Genomic DNA, 15104 nt, shown 5'->3' on the forward strand with positions numbered 1-15104 from the left:
AAATCAAGAAAAGTAGGAAAAAAAGATAAATTGACATTAGGTTATGAAATTGAAAAAAGTAACAACAACCTGCAAATGTTTCACTGCTGGGGTAAAGCCTCCTTTCCCTTTCGAGGAGAAGGTTACAAGCATTATAGCAAATTACAAAAATTAAGCACATGAAAATCTAGTGACGCTTGCCTGGGTTTGAACCTGTAATCATCGGTTAAGATGCACGCGTTCTAACCACTGAGTCATCTCGGCTAGGGATCAATCAGTGAGCGGTATTAAGATGCACGCAATCTAACAACTGAACTATCTCGGCTTGAAGTTGTATAGTTTCTATAAAATTAACAATGATAAAGTCAGTGACTTTTTTTTGTTGTAAATTTTTATGACAGAAAGTTAATTTTAAACACGTGCCTGGAATGTGTAACGCATCTGTTGTGTTATGTAGAGCACATTCACTTCATACGTTCTTCTTTTGTTTCCGAGTCACACGTCAGAAACGCAATTTCGTAACAATTATTATGATCCGTTAAGTCACACCACATACTTGTCTGTAATCCGAAACAGTATACATAACTTGCATGCAAAATTCTACCGTTCCATTTTTACCTTGTAATCAATCTTAGAACGATTATTGATTGCAAAGCATTATTCGTTCTAATTATATTTATTAGTCAATCGTTCGATCGAATATTGATTCATATAAAGATATGCCTATGTCGTTGATTAAAATTCCTGTTAACTAGTTCTATCGTTGATGTGGATTATAGGCGATGTAAACAGCTAACGCATTACGTAAATTTTTATGTAACTCAAGTCAACGGACATGTTAATTTGGTTCAACTTCGCAATGAATTATTAACTCTTATAATAATGACTCATAATTATTATTACTTTTTACTATATAAGAAAGTGAAAATATTCACAACAGATATAAAACTAGTTTAAAATCAATTGTTCTTTCATAGAATGTAAAGTATTCAATATTAAAAAATTGTGTTGAAACATTTCAAGGTAGATGATTATTAATATGAATTTGATAAATAAAATGTAAATAAACGTTTTATAAATGTATATTTTAATACTTTCGGTATTATATGTACATATCCAGTCCTGTGTTTAAAATAAAAATACTTAATCGACGTCTAAACACAAATCAACATTAAAAGCTAACAAAAACAAAAGAGATCAGTTCTACTAGTGATGGTATTCGTGGCCACCCTCATAGCCGCCATAGTGACCTTCGTAGCCTCCTTCTTGGCTACCACCGCCTCCATGGATCTCATGATTCTCCTCGTGGATGATTGGAACTGGGACTTTGACGGTGTATGGCACGTGCTTCTCAACTGGGTAGGCTACGTGTTTCTCGATATGAACTGGAACAGGCCTGTCGACTAGGACGTTAACGGGGATTGGCACTTTCTTCTCTACGGGGTAGGGGATGATCTTCTCAACTGGATAGGGGTGAGGTACATGTACCTTTACTGGCACAGGCACTGGTTTGTCGACGTGTACGGGTACTGGGTTGTCAACATGAACCTTAACGGGGTAAGGTACTTGTTTCTCAACTGGGTAAGGCACTGGCTTCTCGACGTGCACGGGGTATGGCTTGTCTACGTGGACTGGCACTGGGTTATCGACGGGCACATGAACAGGGTAGCGGATGATCTTCTCAACTGGGTATGGTACGTTTACTTTCACTGGAACCTTAACCGGGAATGGCACCTCTTTTTCAACTGGGTACGGATGTGGAACTGGCACTTTCACGGGCACGGGAATATGCTTCTCCACTGGGTAGGGTACATTTTCATATACCTTGACAGGAACAGGTCTGTCGACATGTACCTTGACGGGTACTGCAACGTGTTTTGTCACAGGGTAAGGCTTGGAAATGTACTCGGGCACTTTGATGTACTCCTTGACGGGGAAGTGTACAGTTTTTACGACAGGGTAGGGTTGAGGTACTGGCACTTTGACTGGTACTGGCACACGTTTTTCCACGGGGTATGGAATGTGTTTTTCCACTGGGTAGGGTACTGGTACATTCTTGATAACTGTGATGGTTTTCTCATGATGTTCATGTCCATAACCACCATCCGAGCCTCCGATATCTCCGCCAAATCCTCCATGTTCTCCATATCCGTTGCTGCCCCCGAAGCCGTGGTCACCGTAATAGTCCGAGAGACCTCTCTTGTCCTGTTTTTTGTTTTCTTCAACCTGTTTTGGTTCAGCCTTTGAATCTTTTTCTGCCTTTTCCTCTGCCGTGGCCAGGCTTATAGCCACGGCCAGGATTAAGGAAGATCTCTGAAAAAAGAAAATTACAAAATATAACTAAAAATTGTATTACTCGGTATAAAGAATAATAAACACTATGAATATATTTCACAAAAAAAGTTGGTACATTACGAAATAACACAAATTAATTAATGGATTACATATATTTTTTTTATAATTTAATTTATAGTTATAATTAATACATAGATCGTATGCATATATCAGAATATATTTAAATTTACTAACCAAGAGCCTCATGATCGCTTTGTATGTTGTTCAGCGAAGGCTGCGCAGGAGTGTAGTGTGTGAGACGTAGCCCGAGGTTTTATACTGAGAGTAAGTTCTTTCGTTGATCAATGAGGCAAACACTTTCACTCATACAGCCAGCGTCCATGTGTGAGTGTATATGATGTTATATTTTTTTTACTGGCGATTTATAGTAAGAAAATTTGGTTTGTTAATAAGGTTTCTCAATTTTCTAGAGTCACATCAATTAAAGAACCGTTGAGCAAATAATTTTTAAATAATTATGATAATAGGTAGATTTTCCGAAGTGTCCTTGAATTATTTTCGAATTAAAATTAAAAAATAATTTAAATTAAAATTTTATTAAAATTTTTATATCAGTAATTTGACTACGGATTTATTATAAGACATTACGACATCTGAAGGCCATATCATAGTGTCGTGTTTCTATGATATTTAATACATATCGAAAGGTATATATATAAGGGCACGTTATTTATTTAAGTAAAATAAATGAAATGAGTGATTGATTGTTGATGAAAATAAATGAATGATTAAGAACGACACAATGTTTTCAAAAGACTTTAAATAGTAATTCTAAATGTACATCTGTTTATTGTCTACAAGTGAACTAGATTAGGGTTGCTATTAAAATGTGGTATAGAATTTCATTAGGTTTGGAAAATAAAATGAAAATAAATTTCAATTATCATTTAGTCATATTATATTTTAATATAAAGCTACCAGGTTCGGAATTCAACAACATAGAAAAATAATGAACTTTTTCTTCTTCGACTTGGCGTGAATCGAACCCAGGACCTCAGAGTGGCGTGCCTATGAAAACCGGTGTACACACTACTCGACCACGCAGGTCGTCAAAAACAACTTTGAACTACGTTAAAATTATTAACAAATTTTCCTTTTATAAATTATTTCAAGCAAACATTAATTAAATTGTAGCTCTATTTTTTTTAATAATTTTAAAATATAATATAGAGAACAACAATCAGACCACACAATGCATTATGTAAATAGTAATCTATAGCAACCTTTAATTACATACTAAAATATGTAAGTAAATAGGTCTATAAATCATAAATAAGTAATAATTTCTATCGAACATTCGACACGTAACCGAAGTAGAGCTGGGTAATGAGCCGACTCAGATCTTCCTACGATATGTAGCGTAATAGAGAAGTGGACGAACCCAAGGTGAAATACCTAACTTTGTTTTAATGACGTAATGAACGTTTTAAATATACGTAATATTCACGTTCAAAAACAAAATCAAAATATTTGGTAATACTCATCAAGCATCATTATTCGTTACAGTTATTTTACAAATTATTTTGTATTTTTTTATTTTTGTTTAAATATATTATTGACCATCCCAAAGTTAATGGGACAAAAGGCGGTCTTAATGCCTGAAGGCATTCTCTGCCAGTCAACCTTTAGGTCAAATAGAAAACCATGAATAATTAAAAGGAATTAACAATATATTCACATACTCATATAAAACTACATAAAAAAAAACATATACATACATATCCATATAGTACCTACAAAATAAATTTTGATCTATATAGTCTATCGTAAAAACATATTTATAATATAACACTAGTTAATTTAATCAATGTATTATTTTATTTATTTGTTCCGGTTTAAAAGGACAGTGAGCCAGTGGAAGTACACGCACAGAGACCCTTTGTTTTGCACAAAGAGACCCATAACATCTAAGATACTATAGTATGTGATTCACTGATAATATTCCACTGCAAAGCAAATGCCTCCCTCCCTTTTGAGGAGAAGGTTTGGTCCTTACTCCGCCACATAATAATACGCCAATACACTTGTCAGAGTCCAATACGTGCAGGTTTCCTCACGATGTTTACCTTCACCGAGCTTGAGATGAATTATAAATGCTTGCTCGGAGTTTCATCTTAGAATCATCGGTTATGATTCACGTCTTGTAGTCGCTGGGCCATCCCGGCATTAGATGCCATAGTTAGCGGAAATGTTCGAGAATTGGCGATCACTTATCGTCGGTCAATATATTTTGACGTTCGCTCGTTTGTTATCGAAAAATAATTTAAAAAAAATGAAAAAGCAAGACCTTTTGTTCTTCCTATTCTTTGTAGATAATTCATCATACATTTTCAACATGACAACATTTACAGCCTGTAAATATCCCACTGCTGGGCTTAGATCTCCTCTCCCTTTGAGGAGAAGGTTTGAAGCATATTCCACCACGCTGCTCCAACGCGGGTTGGTTACGGCATATAAATGTGGCAGAATTTCGTTGAAATTAGAAACATGCGGGTTTCCTCATGATGTTTTCCTTCACCGCCAAGCACGAGTTGAATTATAAACACAGATTAACCCCATGAAAATTCAGTGGTGCTGGCCTGGGCTTAAACCCGCAATCATCGGTTAAGATCCACGCGTTCTAACCAATGGGCCATCTCATTATAATAAGGTGTATTTAATTTTTTTTAACTTAATAATAGCATTATTGTATATATTCAGGTTAAAAACTTAAAAAGCCTTAGAATCTGTGTTGAATATAATGTACTAGTAGTATGTAATTTCATCTGAGCGAGATAAAATGTTTAACTTGTATTTACAATTCGTCCCGTGTTTGTTATTGAAGTAAAACGTCGTAACTCATGTACAATTGTGAATAGTTATAATTTTAGGCAACTATTAGATGCACTGCGTGATAAAATACCGTAGAACTAACTGCTATTATTGTCAGAGGAACTCGGCTATGTGCTGTTATTTGTATGTAATAAGAACCAAATACAGACTTAAAATAAACACTATACATGGTTACCGTTTACTAGTGCTAATTAATTTTCTATATTATGAAAACATATGTTTATAATATATATGTATAGATCTATTTACTAGTGAAAGTCCCCCCTTCCATACATTTTTGAATTATTTGGTATGAGTCGTCTCATGCACCCAAAGTACAGTTGTCAGCACGAGTGTCACTCATAATAATGCAAACCAATATTCATTTAACGTGGATTCGTGAATAGATCTATATATATAATACTCACTGATTAATCACAAAATCTCAAAAATTATTACATCTACAAACTTGAAATTTGACAGGTAGGTTCCTTATAGGGTGTAGATAGCCGCTAATTTTACGAAACCCTACCCCTAATGAGGTAAAACGGAGTTGTAATTTCGCACGGGTAGGTAAAGCCGCAGGTTCAGCTAGTTTTTATATCTGTGGCGTATAATAAATTATACAAATGTATTAATTGTATAACTAAAAGAGATTAACATAACTCAGAATATTTTTGAACGAATTATTAATTAAAATTCACATTTCAAATGTTATAGAAATTATAAAACGTATTAAAATTCAGTGTTATATAACAATGCACAAAAATAAATGTATCTTTGTTTACATTTTTTTAGAATGTAAATCTACTTTCTGGAACGCTGAAACTAAATACTGATCGCTCATTGGTCGCCTACCGTTTCATCGTTTGCCATCAACCAATGACAATTTAGATTATATTGCTGAAACCAACTCAGGCCTCCATACTCGATAGTTTAATTGCGATGTATCATACAACGTTTACAAGTAGGAATACGTAGGAAGTTCTATGCTGATTATTAAAAGTTTCAGGGAATATATAATATGTACGAAAAAATATTAAATCTAAGTAAGTAATTAAATCGATCGCCTTCTGGCTGTTTCTGTTACATTGAATATATGTAAAAAAAAAAAATTTACAAAAATCCCTCTGAGGTTCTTTCGCCGGTTCTTCTCAGGTCAGTGCATTTTCTTTTCCGAACCGGTGGTAGATTTTTATTTTACAATCAATATGTGTGTAATGCTTCTATATTCGTTTTATTCGACATTCTATAAAATTAAATTAAATATAATGCTAAAAAATCCACACGAGAATCGGTAGTCATAATTTTTCATTGATTAATAAATTTCAAAAGATTAGGAACTTCTAATCATAAGTCCATTTATACATTTAATATTTAATGATGAATATTAGTTACGTCATATCAATTTAAACTAAAGGTATCCTATCAAGTAGGCTCTAATAACATTAAATTAATTCAATTGCAAGTCGATATTGTATAAGACATTTGAAGATGCGGCTATACCGTATAAATACTACTAATAATAATAATGCATAATAATACTTTGAAAATTTATAAATTATATTAAGACACTGTATAAAAAAACAGGTAGGTTTCGTGACTGGTTTAAAAATGAAAATTACATTACATTACATTAAGAGCCTGTAAATTTCCCACTGCTGGGTTAAAGACCTCCTCTCTCTTGGAGGAGATGGTTTATAAACACAATTTAAGCACATGAAAATTCAGTGCTGTTTGCCTGGGTTTGAACTCAAAATCATCGGTTAAGATGTACGCGTTCCAACGACTGGGCCATAGAGCAGAATAATTAGAATCGATCTTATAAATCGCTAAGAAACTGGTATACCATTGATTTATTGCTGGTTCTAGCTGTAATTAAGTACTTGATGATAAAAGTATTGAAATAAATAAATCGACGATTACCTAACTCGCTAACTCGGTTATCCCTTCCTAACGGGTCAGGAGAGGTCAAATTGTAATAGTTATTAATATGTTCGTTTTTTTTTTTAATATAGCTTCTATTTTATCTACATTTTAATCTAAGGCTTATTTTTCAAAATAAATATATCTTACTTATGATTAAAATTGGAATATATCTAGGTCAAAGGTTTTTAGATATTTTAACATAGTGTATATAGTATTATTTTACAGGAATTTAACTGGTTTTTCTTTTTAACATATTGATATCTAATTTATTTAAGTTCGCGTAGATTAGATTTTCCTCGGAATTACGTTTTGTTTTCTTCTAAATCTAAGTTTGTGTAAAGAAACATGCTTCATGTCCATCAGGTCTCGCGCACACATACATCATTTTCATTATTTTTCTATTACTTATAAAACAGTTACTGTTTTATGTAATATACTCACAATTATGATATTTTAGCAACTAAGTTGAATTGAATGAGAGGTGATGAGATTCAAATATTAACATAAATTACAAAGCATGTGAAATGGTGAAAGCAATCATTTAGATATTTTTCGTTATTTAGTTATTAAATAAGCATATCGTATTATCAATCAACAGTCGGTGACATTAATCGCCTACTTATATATGTAAAAAAATACTTAAAAAAAAAACTCTATCTCATAGAGAACGTAAGATTTTTTTTTCTTTAAAAATCCTTCCTTACTATATTCTAATGAATATTGGTCGATTTATGTCAAAGCTAAAGAAAAGTAACAGCCTGTGTATAACCCCACTGGCTAAGGCGTCCCTTTTTTAACGGAAGGTGTAGAGCATATACCACGCTGCTCCAATGCGGGTTAAGTGAGAAGACAAGCGAGTTTTTATAATATAACCAATCTTAGGAAAGAAATTGCTGCAGATGGTGAACTCGGTTTTTTTTTTTAAAATTCGTTTATTAATAAAAATAGTATATCGTTAAGCGAAAAATATTACATACATTCTTTTCATTATTTAAGAATACACATTTTTTTTATATATTTAAATATTTTTAATTCTACAGCTTTAGTACACAATCTGCAATTTTTTAAGTGGAATTTAATTATTGCAAGAAATGTAGTTAAGAAAAATATAGAATTTCGACAATCAACAAGTTTATTTTCGGTAGAGTCTACTTTCGGAACCGGTGGTACCATTGAATACAAATCTATAGAGCCTACTTGATTAAACTATATTTTGATTTAACGAATTAAAAAAGTATTCTAATTATTTCGATAAAAAATTCGAAAGCTAGATAATTTTGACAACGAAGCGATACGCAGTACGATTTAATTTAACTATCCTTATACAGTGCATATGTATGTATTGTTTTGAATTTACCCTCCGTAGTTCAGCAAAGCTAGAAAGAGTAATGGATAACATACGTTATTCTTAACGTAATATTGTGACTTAAAATCTGGCCTAACTTTACGGATCGGGAGCTTGTTGTGACATTTTTTGGGAAGAATGTTAAAAGAAAATTATACAATACGTCTTAATTGTAAATACACGACGTCCAAGATTAACTATCTAATTCGATTTTCATAAATTAATATTTAAAAAATCGATAGTATTTTTTTTATAGTATTCTACAAGATTTGCCAATTGTTACAACTAAATCCACATTCGGGGCTAGTTGCCTTAACCTCAAATCCAGCAAAAAAAAAAACATCTGGCAAAAAGTTTAAATAAATTGTGTACATTCTCTTTTAAATTTTTTTTTGCTCGTTTTCTTTTATTGCGTTTTCGTTTTTGTTTCTTAATTTTTTGACTTGTCATGCTTCTTATCAAAAGCTGCCTCCCCTTCAAAGGCTTCCGGTGTGTCTAATAAAACAGTTGTTATATTTTTGTACAAAAGTTTTTGGAAAAGGCATAGTTATTGAAAGTAAAAAAACGACCGATGGACATGAAGCATGTTTCTTTACACAAACTTAGATTTATAAAAAACAACGTAATTCCGAGGAAAATCAAATCAACGAGAACTTAAATAAATTAGATATCGATATGTTAAATTCCTGTAAAATAATACTAAAAAGTAAAAAATAACAATTATAACAAATAATTGTATATATATATATATATATATATATATATATATATATATATATATATATATATATTAATACCTGGCTGAAACGTAGCTCATACACACAACCAATAGTTACGCCGACCTTGTAAATGATAGTACACATATATATGATAGGTTAGGTAATTAAATCCTATCGACCAATGTTCAAGGACTAGCAATTTTGCAGAAACTATTATAATAGCATTGGCCTAAAACCGACGATGGCCAATGTCTATTTCTATCTATATCTATATAAATATATCTGTTGTTTTGGAGAGCGCATCACGCGATAGTTGGTAAATATTTTAAATTTGAGATTTACACCATTATATTCTCACACGCAGATTTTTTTGGCTAAACATTATGATACGATATAATTCTACGTATAACATATCCACAGAGACGCGAAACCGGGTCTGCTAGTTAAGTATGATAATGAAGTACTGAATATTGACGATGTCCAACGTTTAGTTCCAATGGCCAATGCCGCAGGGCAAATAGTGGACAAATGTGTACGCAAACACAAGTCTCATCATTTCTTGGAACATCAAATTCGGCACGAACTGAAAGAATTTGGTTTACAAATGCCTTAACGTGCTACCTGAGGCATGGCAATCAGTGCCAATTTCCAAACTTCAAACTGAGAAATTCTTGACAGAATTACTATACCCGGTAATTGAACCTATATCCTGGGTCCTCGGGATCTATAGCCCTAATATTAAGCCAACACATAATAAACACGATACCAACAAGCTAGTTGACTAATACTTATTCCACGGTTTATAATGTTATAATGAATACAAGTTATCTGTTATATAATATATTTCATTACAAACTAACAAATAAACATCTTAACAATATAACATCAAAAAGTATCGCGCTCGCTTGAGCCTCTCTAAGCCGCGTCAGTGAGCTCGATTCTTTAATTATGCAATATTTATGAATTTCCGTAGTTACATTTTGCATGTTCGTTATATTATGAATTAATTCATTCTTATGTGATGTTTTTAATTAACGTTTAAATGTGAAATTTAACCGAAATCATAGTTGAATGTTTAAAAAAATTTTGATGTAACCATAATTATGTCGCTTAGGAATTTATTTAATTTAATAATTTTCCTAATAATTCGGAAGTACCTTTCGGAGGAATCTCATCTAGCAATCTGAGAGAAATGTTTATGTTGCACTAGTGTGTAACATAGTGCAATCCAGACAAAGACACAAAACTACTTAATTGTTTTACGTGCTTTCCGGTACACGAAACCTAGTTGCTTCTATTCAGTATTTTTTTTTCCTATACATATAATAAATTGGAGAGTCTACAAAAACTTTTTACTAAATGTATATGTATGTATAAACTGTAAATGTACTAAATAAATATTTTTTAAATTTTTATCTGTCTGTCTTTCTGTTTGTTCCGGCTAATCTCTGGAACGGCTGAACCGATTTTGACAGGACTTTCACTGGCAGATAGCTGATGTAATAAGGAGTAACTTAGGCTACAAGAATAACTTTTTTGTTAATTTCAAACACGCATGAAGTCGCGGGCACAACTAGTCATTAATAAAATGTTTAACGAAAAATTAATTAAATATTGTGTATTATTTTTATATTATTGCCTTGTTGCTCGGTAGCGTTTAGTGGATGTAAGCTTTAAGTAGTAATAAAGTAATTCTTACACAACCCTTCTTTCCGCGTTCGAGAATAATCTCATTGCTCTATATCGTATTTAAATATATAATCTGTATTCTGTAATACTTAGTCGCATTAGAACTGTTGTTTGGGAAACTATTTGTCTCAACTTTATATAACGCAATGATTTGAATGAATTAAAGGCTGTATGGTGCAATGCCAAGATTATGATAAAAGGTGTAAACTTTTTATAAAAAAAAAAAGTAATTTGTAACAACTTTTAAGCCTAAAGTTTGCATCAGATCTGAGTTTTTAACTTGCATACAAGATTGTGATGATGCATGAAGGACCGAGGAACATATAATAATAAACGCAAGTTAAGCACGTTAATAAAATGGTGCTCAGAATTTAATGAGCGATCTTTTGAGCAATCTCGGGTATTTTTTTTTAATGTTATATGTAGGCAGCCTGCAAATGGGCAATCTGATAGTAGATGGTCACCACTACTTTGAAATATTAACTATTTGTTACATAACCAATGCACTACAAACTTAGGAAACTGAGGCATTATGTCCCTTGTGCTTGTATTTATATTGATAAAAATAATCATAAATCTGTTGCACACATATTATAAATGAGGTCCAAAAATATTTTTGAATTAACGTTTGTCTTTTTATCTCATCACGCCTAAGATAAAATAAACTAACTTTAACAACACAACAAAGAAATAATAAGACACGCATCCTACTTTTTATTACGAGAAATAAAATCATCCATAGCGTATGTATGTACACAAATATATCCATACACACATATAAATTATTCATTTCGTTTAACGAAATAGTTTTGTACCTATTATGTTATTTAAATCAATCACACAATCGCGACTTGAAACGAAGTCACAGATAAAGCTAATCTCATATAATTATATCAAATAAATTATTATATTACGTTACATCAAAGCTAAATCTATATTCGTGAGATTTTACTATCTACTCATTTAATTCTATAGCGCACCCAATGAGTCACGATCGTTGGTGATCTAAGGCTTATTCTAGACGCGTTTGATCTACTTTATCTCAAACACTATTTTATTTTTACATTCCTTGAATTATATACAATCACTTTGGATTTATTTAAATTATTAACATTAAATATATCGTTAGTGCTGTCGCTTATTTTTTTTTTTGATTGTCACGATTTAATATGAATTATGACATAAATAGACATCGATTTGGTAGACGGAAGTCACTCTCACACAATTTTGTTGTGTTCATATTTTCTACATTTGTATAAAGCATATAGTTAACTCAAATATTTGACGAGCTCTGTGTTCACCGGTTTTCATTGGCAATTTATTCATAATACTATAAATACTGGATTCTGTATACGGAATTTAAACTTAGAATAAACTAACTAGTTACTACCAACTTTTAAATATCAAATGATTGCTGAGATTTTTTTGCGCAACCCAATAAAGTTTTATTGGGCCATTAAGATGGCCTTGTGGCAAGAACTTGTAAGTCTAAATTAAATTCCTGCATTTTCATGTGCATAATTTGAGTTTATCGATCATCCCTTGCTTAGTGGTAACGGAAAACATCGTGAAAAAACCCCCATAATTATTAGAGCAGTGCGATGGATGGTGAGCTTGAAACGTCATCTTAATAAGGCCTTATGCCCAGTTGTGGGAAAATTTAAGGTTGGTACATTAATTCAAACAAAACACAATCAAACTTATATTAATTATGTTTGTACAAATATTATAAGTTTTACGTTTACTAATTAGAAAAGGTGAGTTGAGATGGCCCAGTGGTTTGAACGCGTACATCTTAACCGATGATTTTGGGTTCAAACCCAGGCAGGCACCACTGAATTTTCATGTGCTTAATTTGTGTTTATAATTCATCTCGTGCTCGGCGGTGAAGGAAAACATCGTGAGGAAACCTGCATGTGTCTAATTTCAACGAAATTCTGCCACATGTGTATTCCGCCAATCCGCATTGGAGCAGCGTGGTGGAATATGCTCCAATCCTTCTCCTCAAAGGGAGATGAGGCCTTTATCCCAGCAGTGGGACATTTACGGGCTGCTAATGTAAAATGTAATGTAATTAGAAAAGGTAATATGATTAAGATGTCTCCACAAATTTGTTAAATATACTCTCTCAGACATTCGTAAAAACACACACTTTTATGAATAATTAATAATAATTAAAAACAATGTTAGTTACACGGGAATAGAGTAACGAATTATTATTGTTATTTTGATTCATTAATTCGTCTTATACAATATAAATCTGCCATATACACTTAACTACTGATTGCGTTTGATTGACAGAGGTGTGTTAATACAGCGTGCGGGTTTCTAAATAGTCTATTTGATAATCATTAATTAACTTTCAAATTTTAATATACATGTATACTGATAAACGAGGAAGCGTTTTTTGGAATGCATCACTGAAATAAAACTACTAAACAAATTTACATAAAACCAGAAGAAATAGTGCATTACAGAGTTCTAGTGTATAATATAATTTTATATGTAGATACGCTTCCCAATCAGCTCGATTAATTTAAACTATTGACGTGATAAATGTGAATATCATGTTCAATTTAAAATTATCCGAGAAAATAGAATTACAGATGCTAAGAAAGATGTTGAAGGCTTTTTTGGCTGACATTGATAGAGACACATTTTATGAAGATATGATTAGTTACGAAAAATGACGTGTTTTTATTGGGCAGGATGATGTGAAACTATTTAAAATAATTTTTGTTTTTGTCAAAAGATTATTTGATACTGCTTCGCTAGTAAAGCTATCACTCTCAAAATTTATATTTACATTAGTAATTAATAGATTAATAAAATTAAAGAAAATTGTTCTTATATTTCCTTCTAATAAGCCTAAATATGTTTGTTGTGATAAAAAATTAAAATAGATATGTATATGTAGTTATCAACATACGCATCTCTCTCGATATTACATACAGGCGTAATATTTTGCTGACCTCCATCCTGCAATGATGATTTGTCATAACATGCAAGTTCCATATCAATCGGAATCCCAGTTTAACGCTAATACAAAAAGTATAATAAACATAACCAACCTCTTTAGATCATTATTATTACTAAATATATAAATACCTGTCAGTGAATAATGACAGTTACCAATACACAGTAGCAATATAGCAATACCGGTTTCCCATAGTGGAATTAGATATTACTAAACTCAATATATTTGAAACATTATTGGCTAATGGCGGTTGCATTTAAGTATTTACGTTTATGACCAATAAAACTTGGAACAATACGTTGGTATTAATCGATAGTATTAATGTATTGCTTAATATACAATGTAGGGTACACTTTCATCGACCTTCAGTTTGAAATGGTCAAAAGCACTTAAAATGTCGTTCGATATTTAAGACCTTTTTATACTGTCCGATGCGATATCGTAGATATAAGTTTTGAACACGATGTGTTTTATTATAATAATAAAATATATAACAATTTTGAAGAATGCTCGACGTTGAACAGGACTTGACGCGTAAATTCAGAAGTCTTTTAGTATTTCTCAGTAAATAACGCGAATGAAACCGGAATAAATGATATCATTACTCGAAGGAACGAATAACGAACGCTACTGGTAAATTTATATTACGGTACAAATCAACCTGCATTAGTTCCACCGACCTACATTTGAGCAGCGTGGTGGACTCCAAATATTTTACTCAAAAAGGAGAATAGGTCTCCTAGCCTAGCGGTGGGACATTTATCGGCTGATACTACTTACTATAAGCAAAATTGCAGGCATACTTTATTTCTCATGTATTTTATACAAAAATCTTCTCCGAAATACTTTGCGACTATAGGTATAAGTTTAATGTACATTAAAAAAAACTTTTCGGTAATAATTTTTATTTCATAAAAATAATTTAAAAAAAAGCATCTCTTCGTTAATTGATATAGATTTATGATATTGTTTCCTCGGTCTCGTGATTTCGGCTTAAACTCTGGGTCAGTAATTTCTTCTAAGAGTGTACTTATGTTTACGTTTAATTTAGTGCACTACAATATGTCCTATTAAATGACAACATCAATACAATATTTTCTCATATATTTTATAATCTATAAATTAATCTCATTGCTAATGTGTGTGTGCGAAAAACTTTTACTCCAATTCTTTTTAAAATGAATACTTAAATGCACGAATATCGGATCGGATAATGTAAAAAGCTGTAATGGTGTGCGTGACTTACTACAAATGACAATCGGATATACACATTTTATCTAACTAGGCTATTAGTTTACGT

At 32.0% G+C, this 15104-nt stretch overlaps 2 protein-coding genes across 2 annotated transcripts in view; one reads left to right on the plus strand and one right to left on the minus strand.

Annotated features, from left to right (window-relative positions):
- LOC125065330 (angiotensin-converting enzyme) overlaps positions 1–15104 on the plus strand; it is a 161858-nt gene that overhangs the window by 31517 nt on the left and 115237 nt on the right. The gene's annotated exons all lie outside the window — the stretch shown is intronic.
- LOC125065331 (proline-rich protein 4-like) lies at positions 1124–2560 on the minus strand. Its single transcript, XM_047672878.1, has 2 exons — positions 2509–2560; positions 1124–2292 (listed from the first exon to the last, which is right to left on the minus strand). Exons 1-2 carry the CDS (start codon positions 2518–2520, stop codon positions 1186–1188), a joined length of 1119 nt encoding a protein of 372 aa, XP_047528834.1. The 5' UTR covers positions 2521–2560; the 3' UTR covers positions 1124–1185.

This window comes from Vanessa atalanta, chromosome 7 (genome assembly GCF_905147765.1).
Source record: "Vanessa atalanta chromosome 7, ilVanAtal1.2, whole genome shotgun sequence".
Classification (NCBI taxonomy): domain Eukaryota; kingdom Metazoa; phylum Arthropoda; class Insecta; order Lepidoptera; family Nymphalidae; genus Vanessa; species Vanessa atalanta.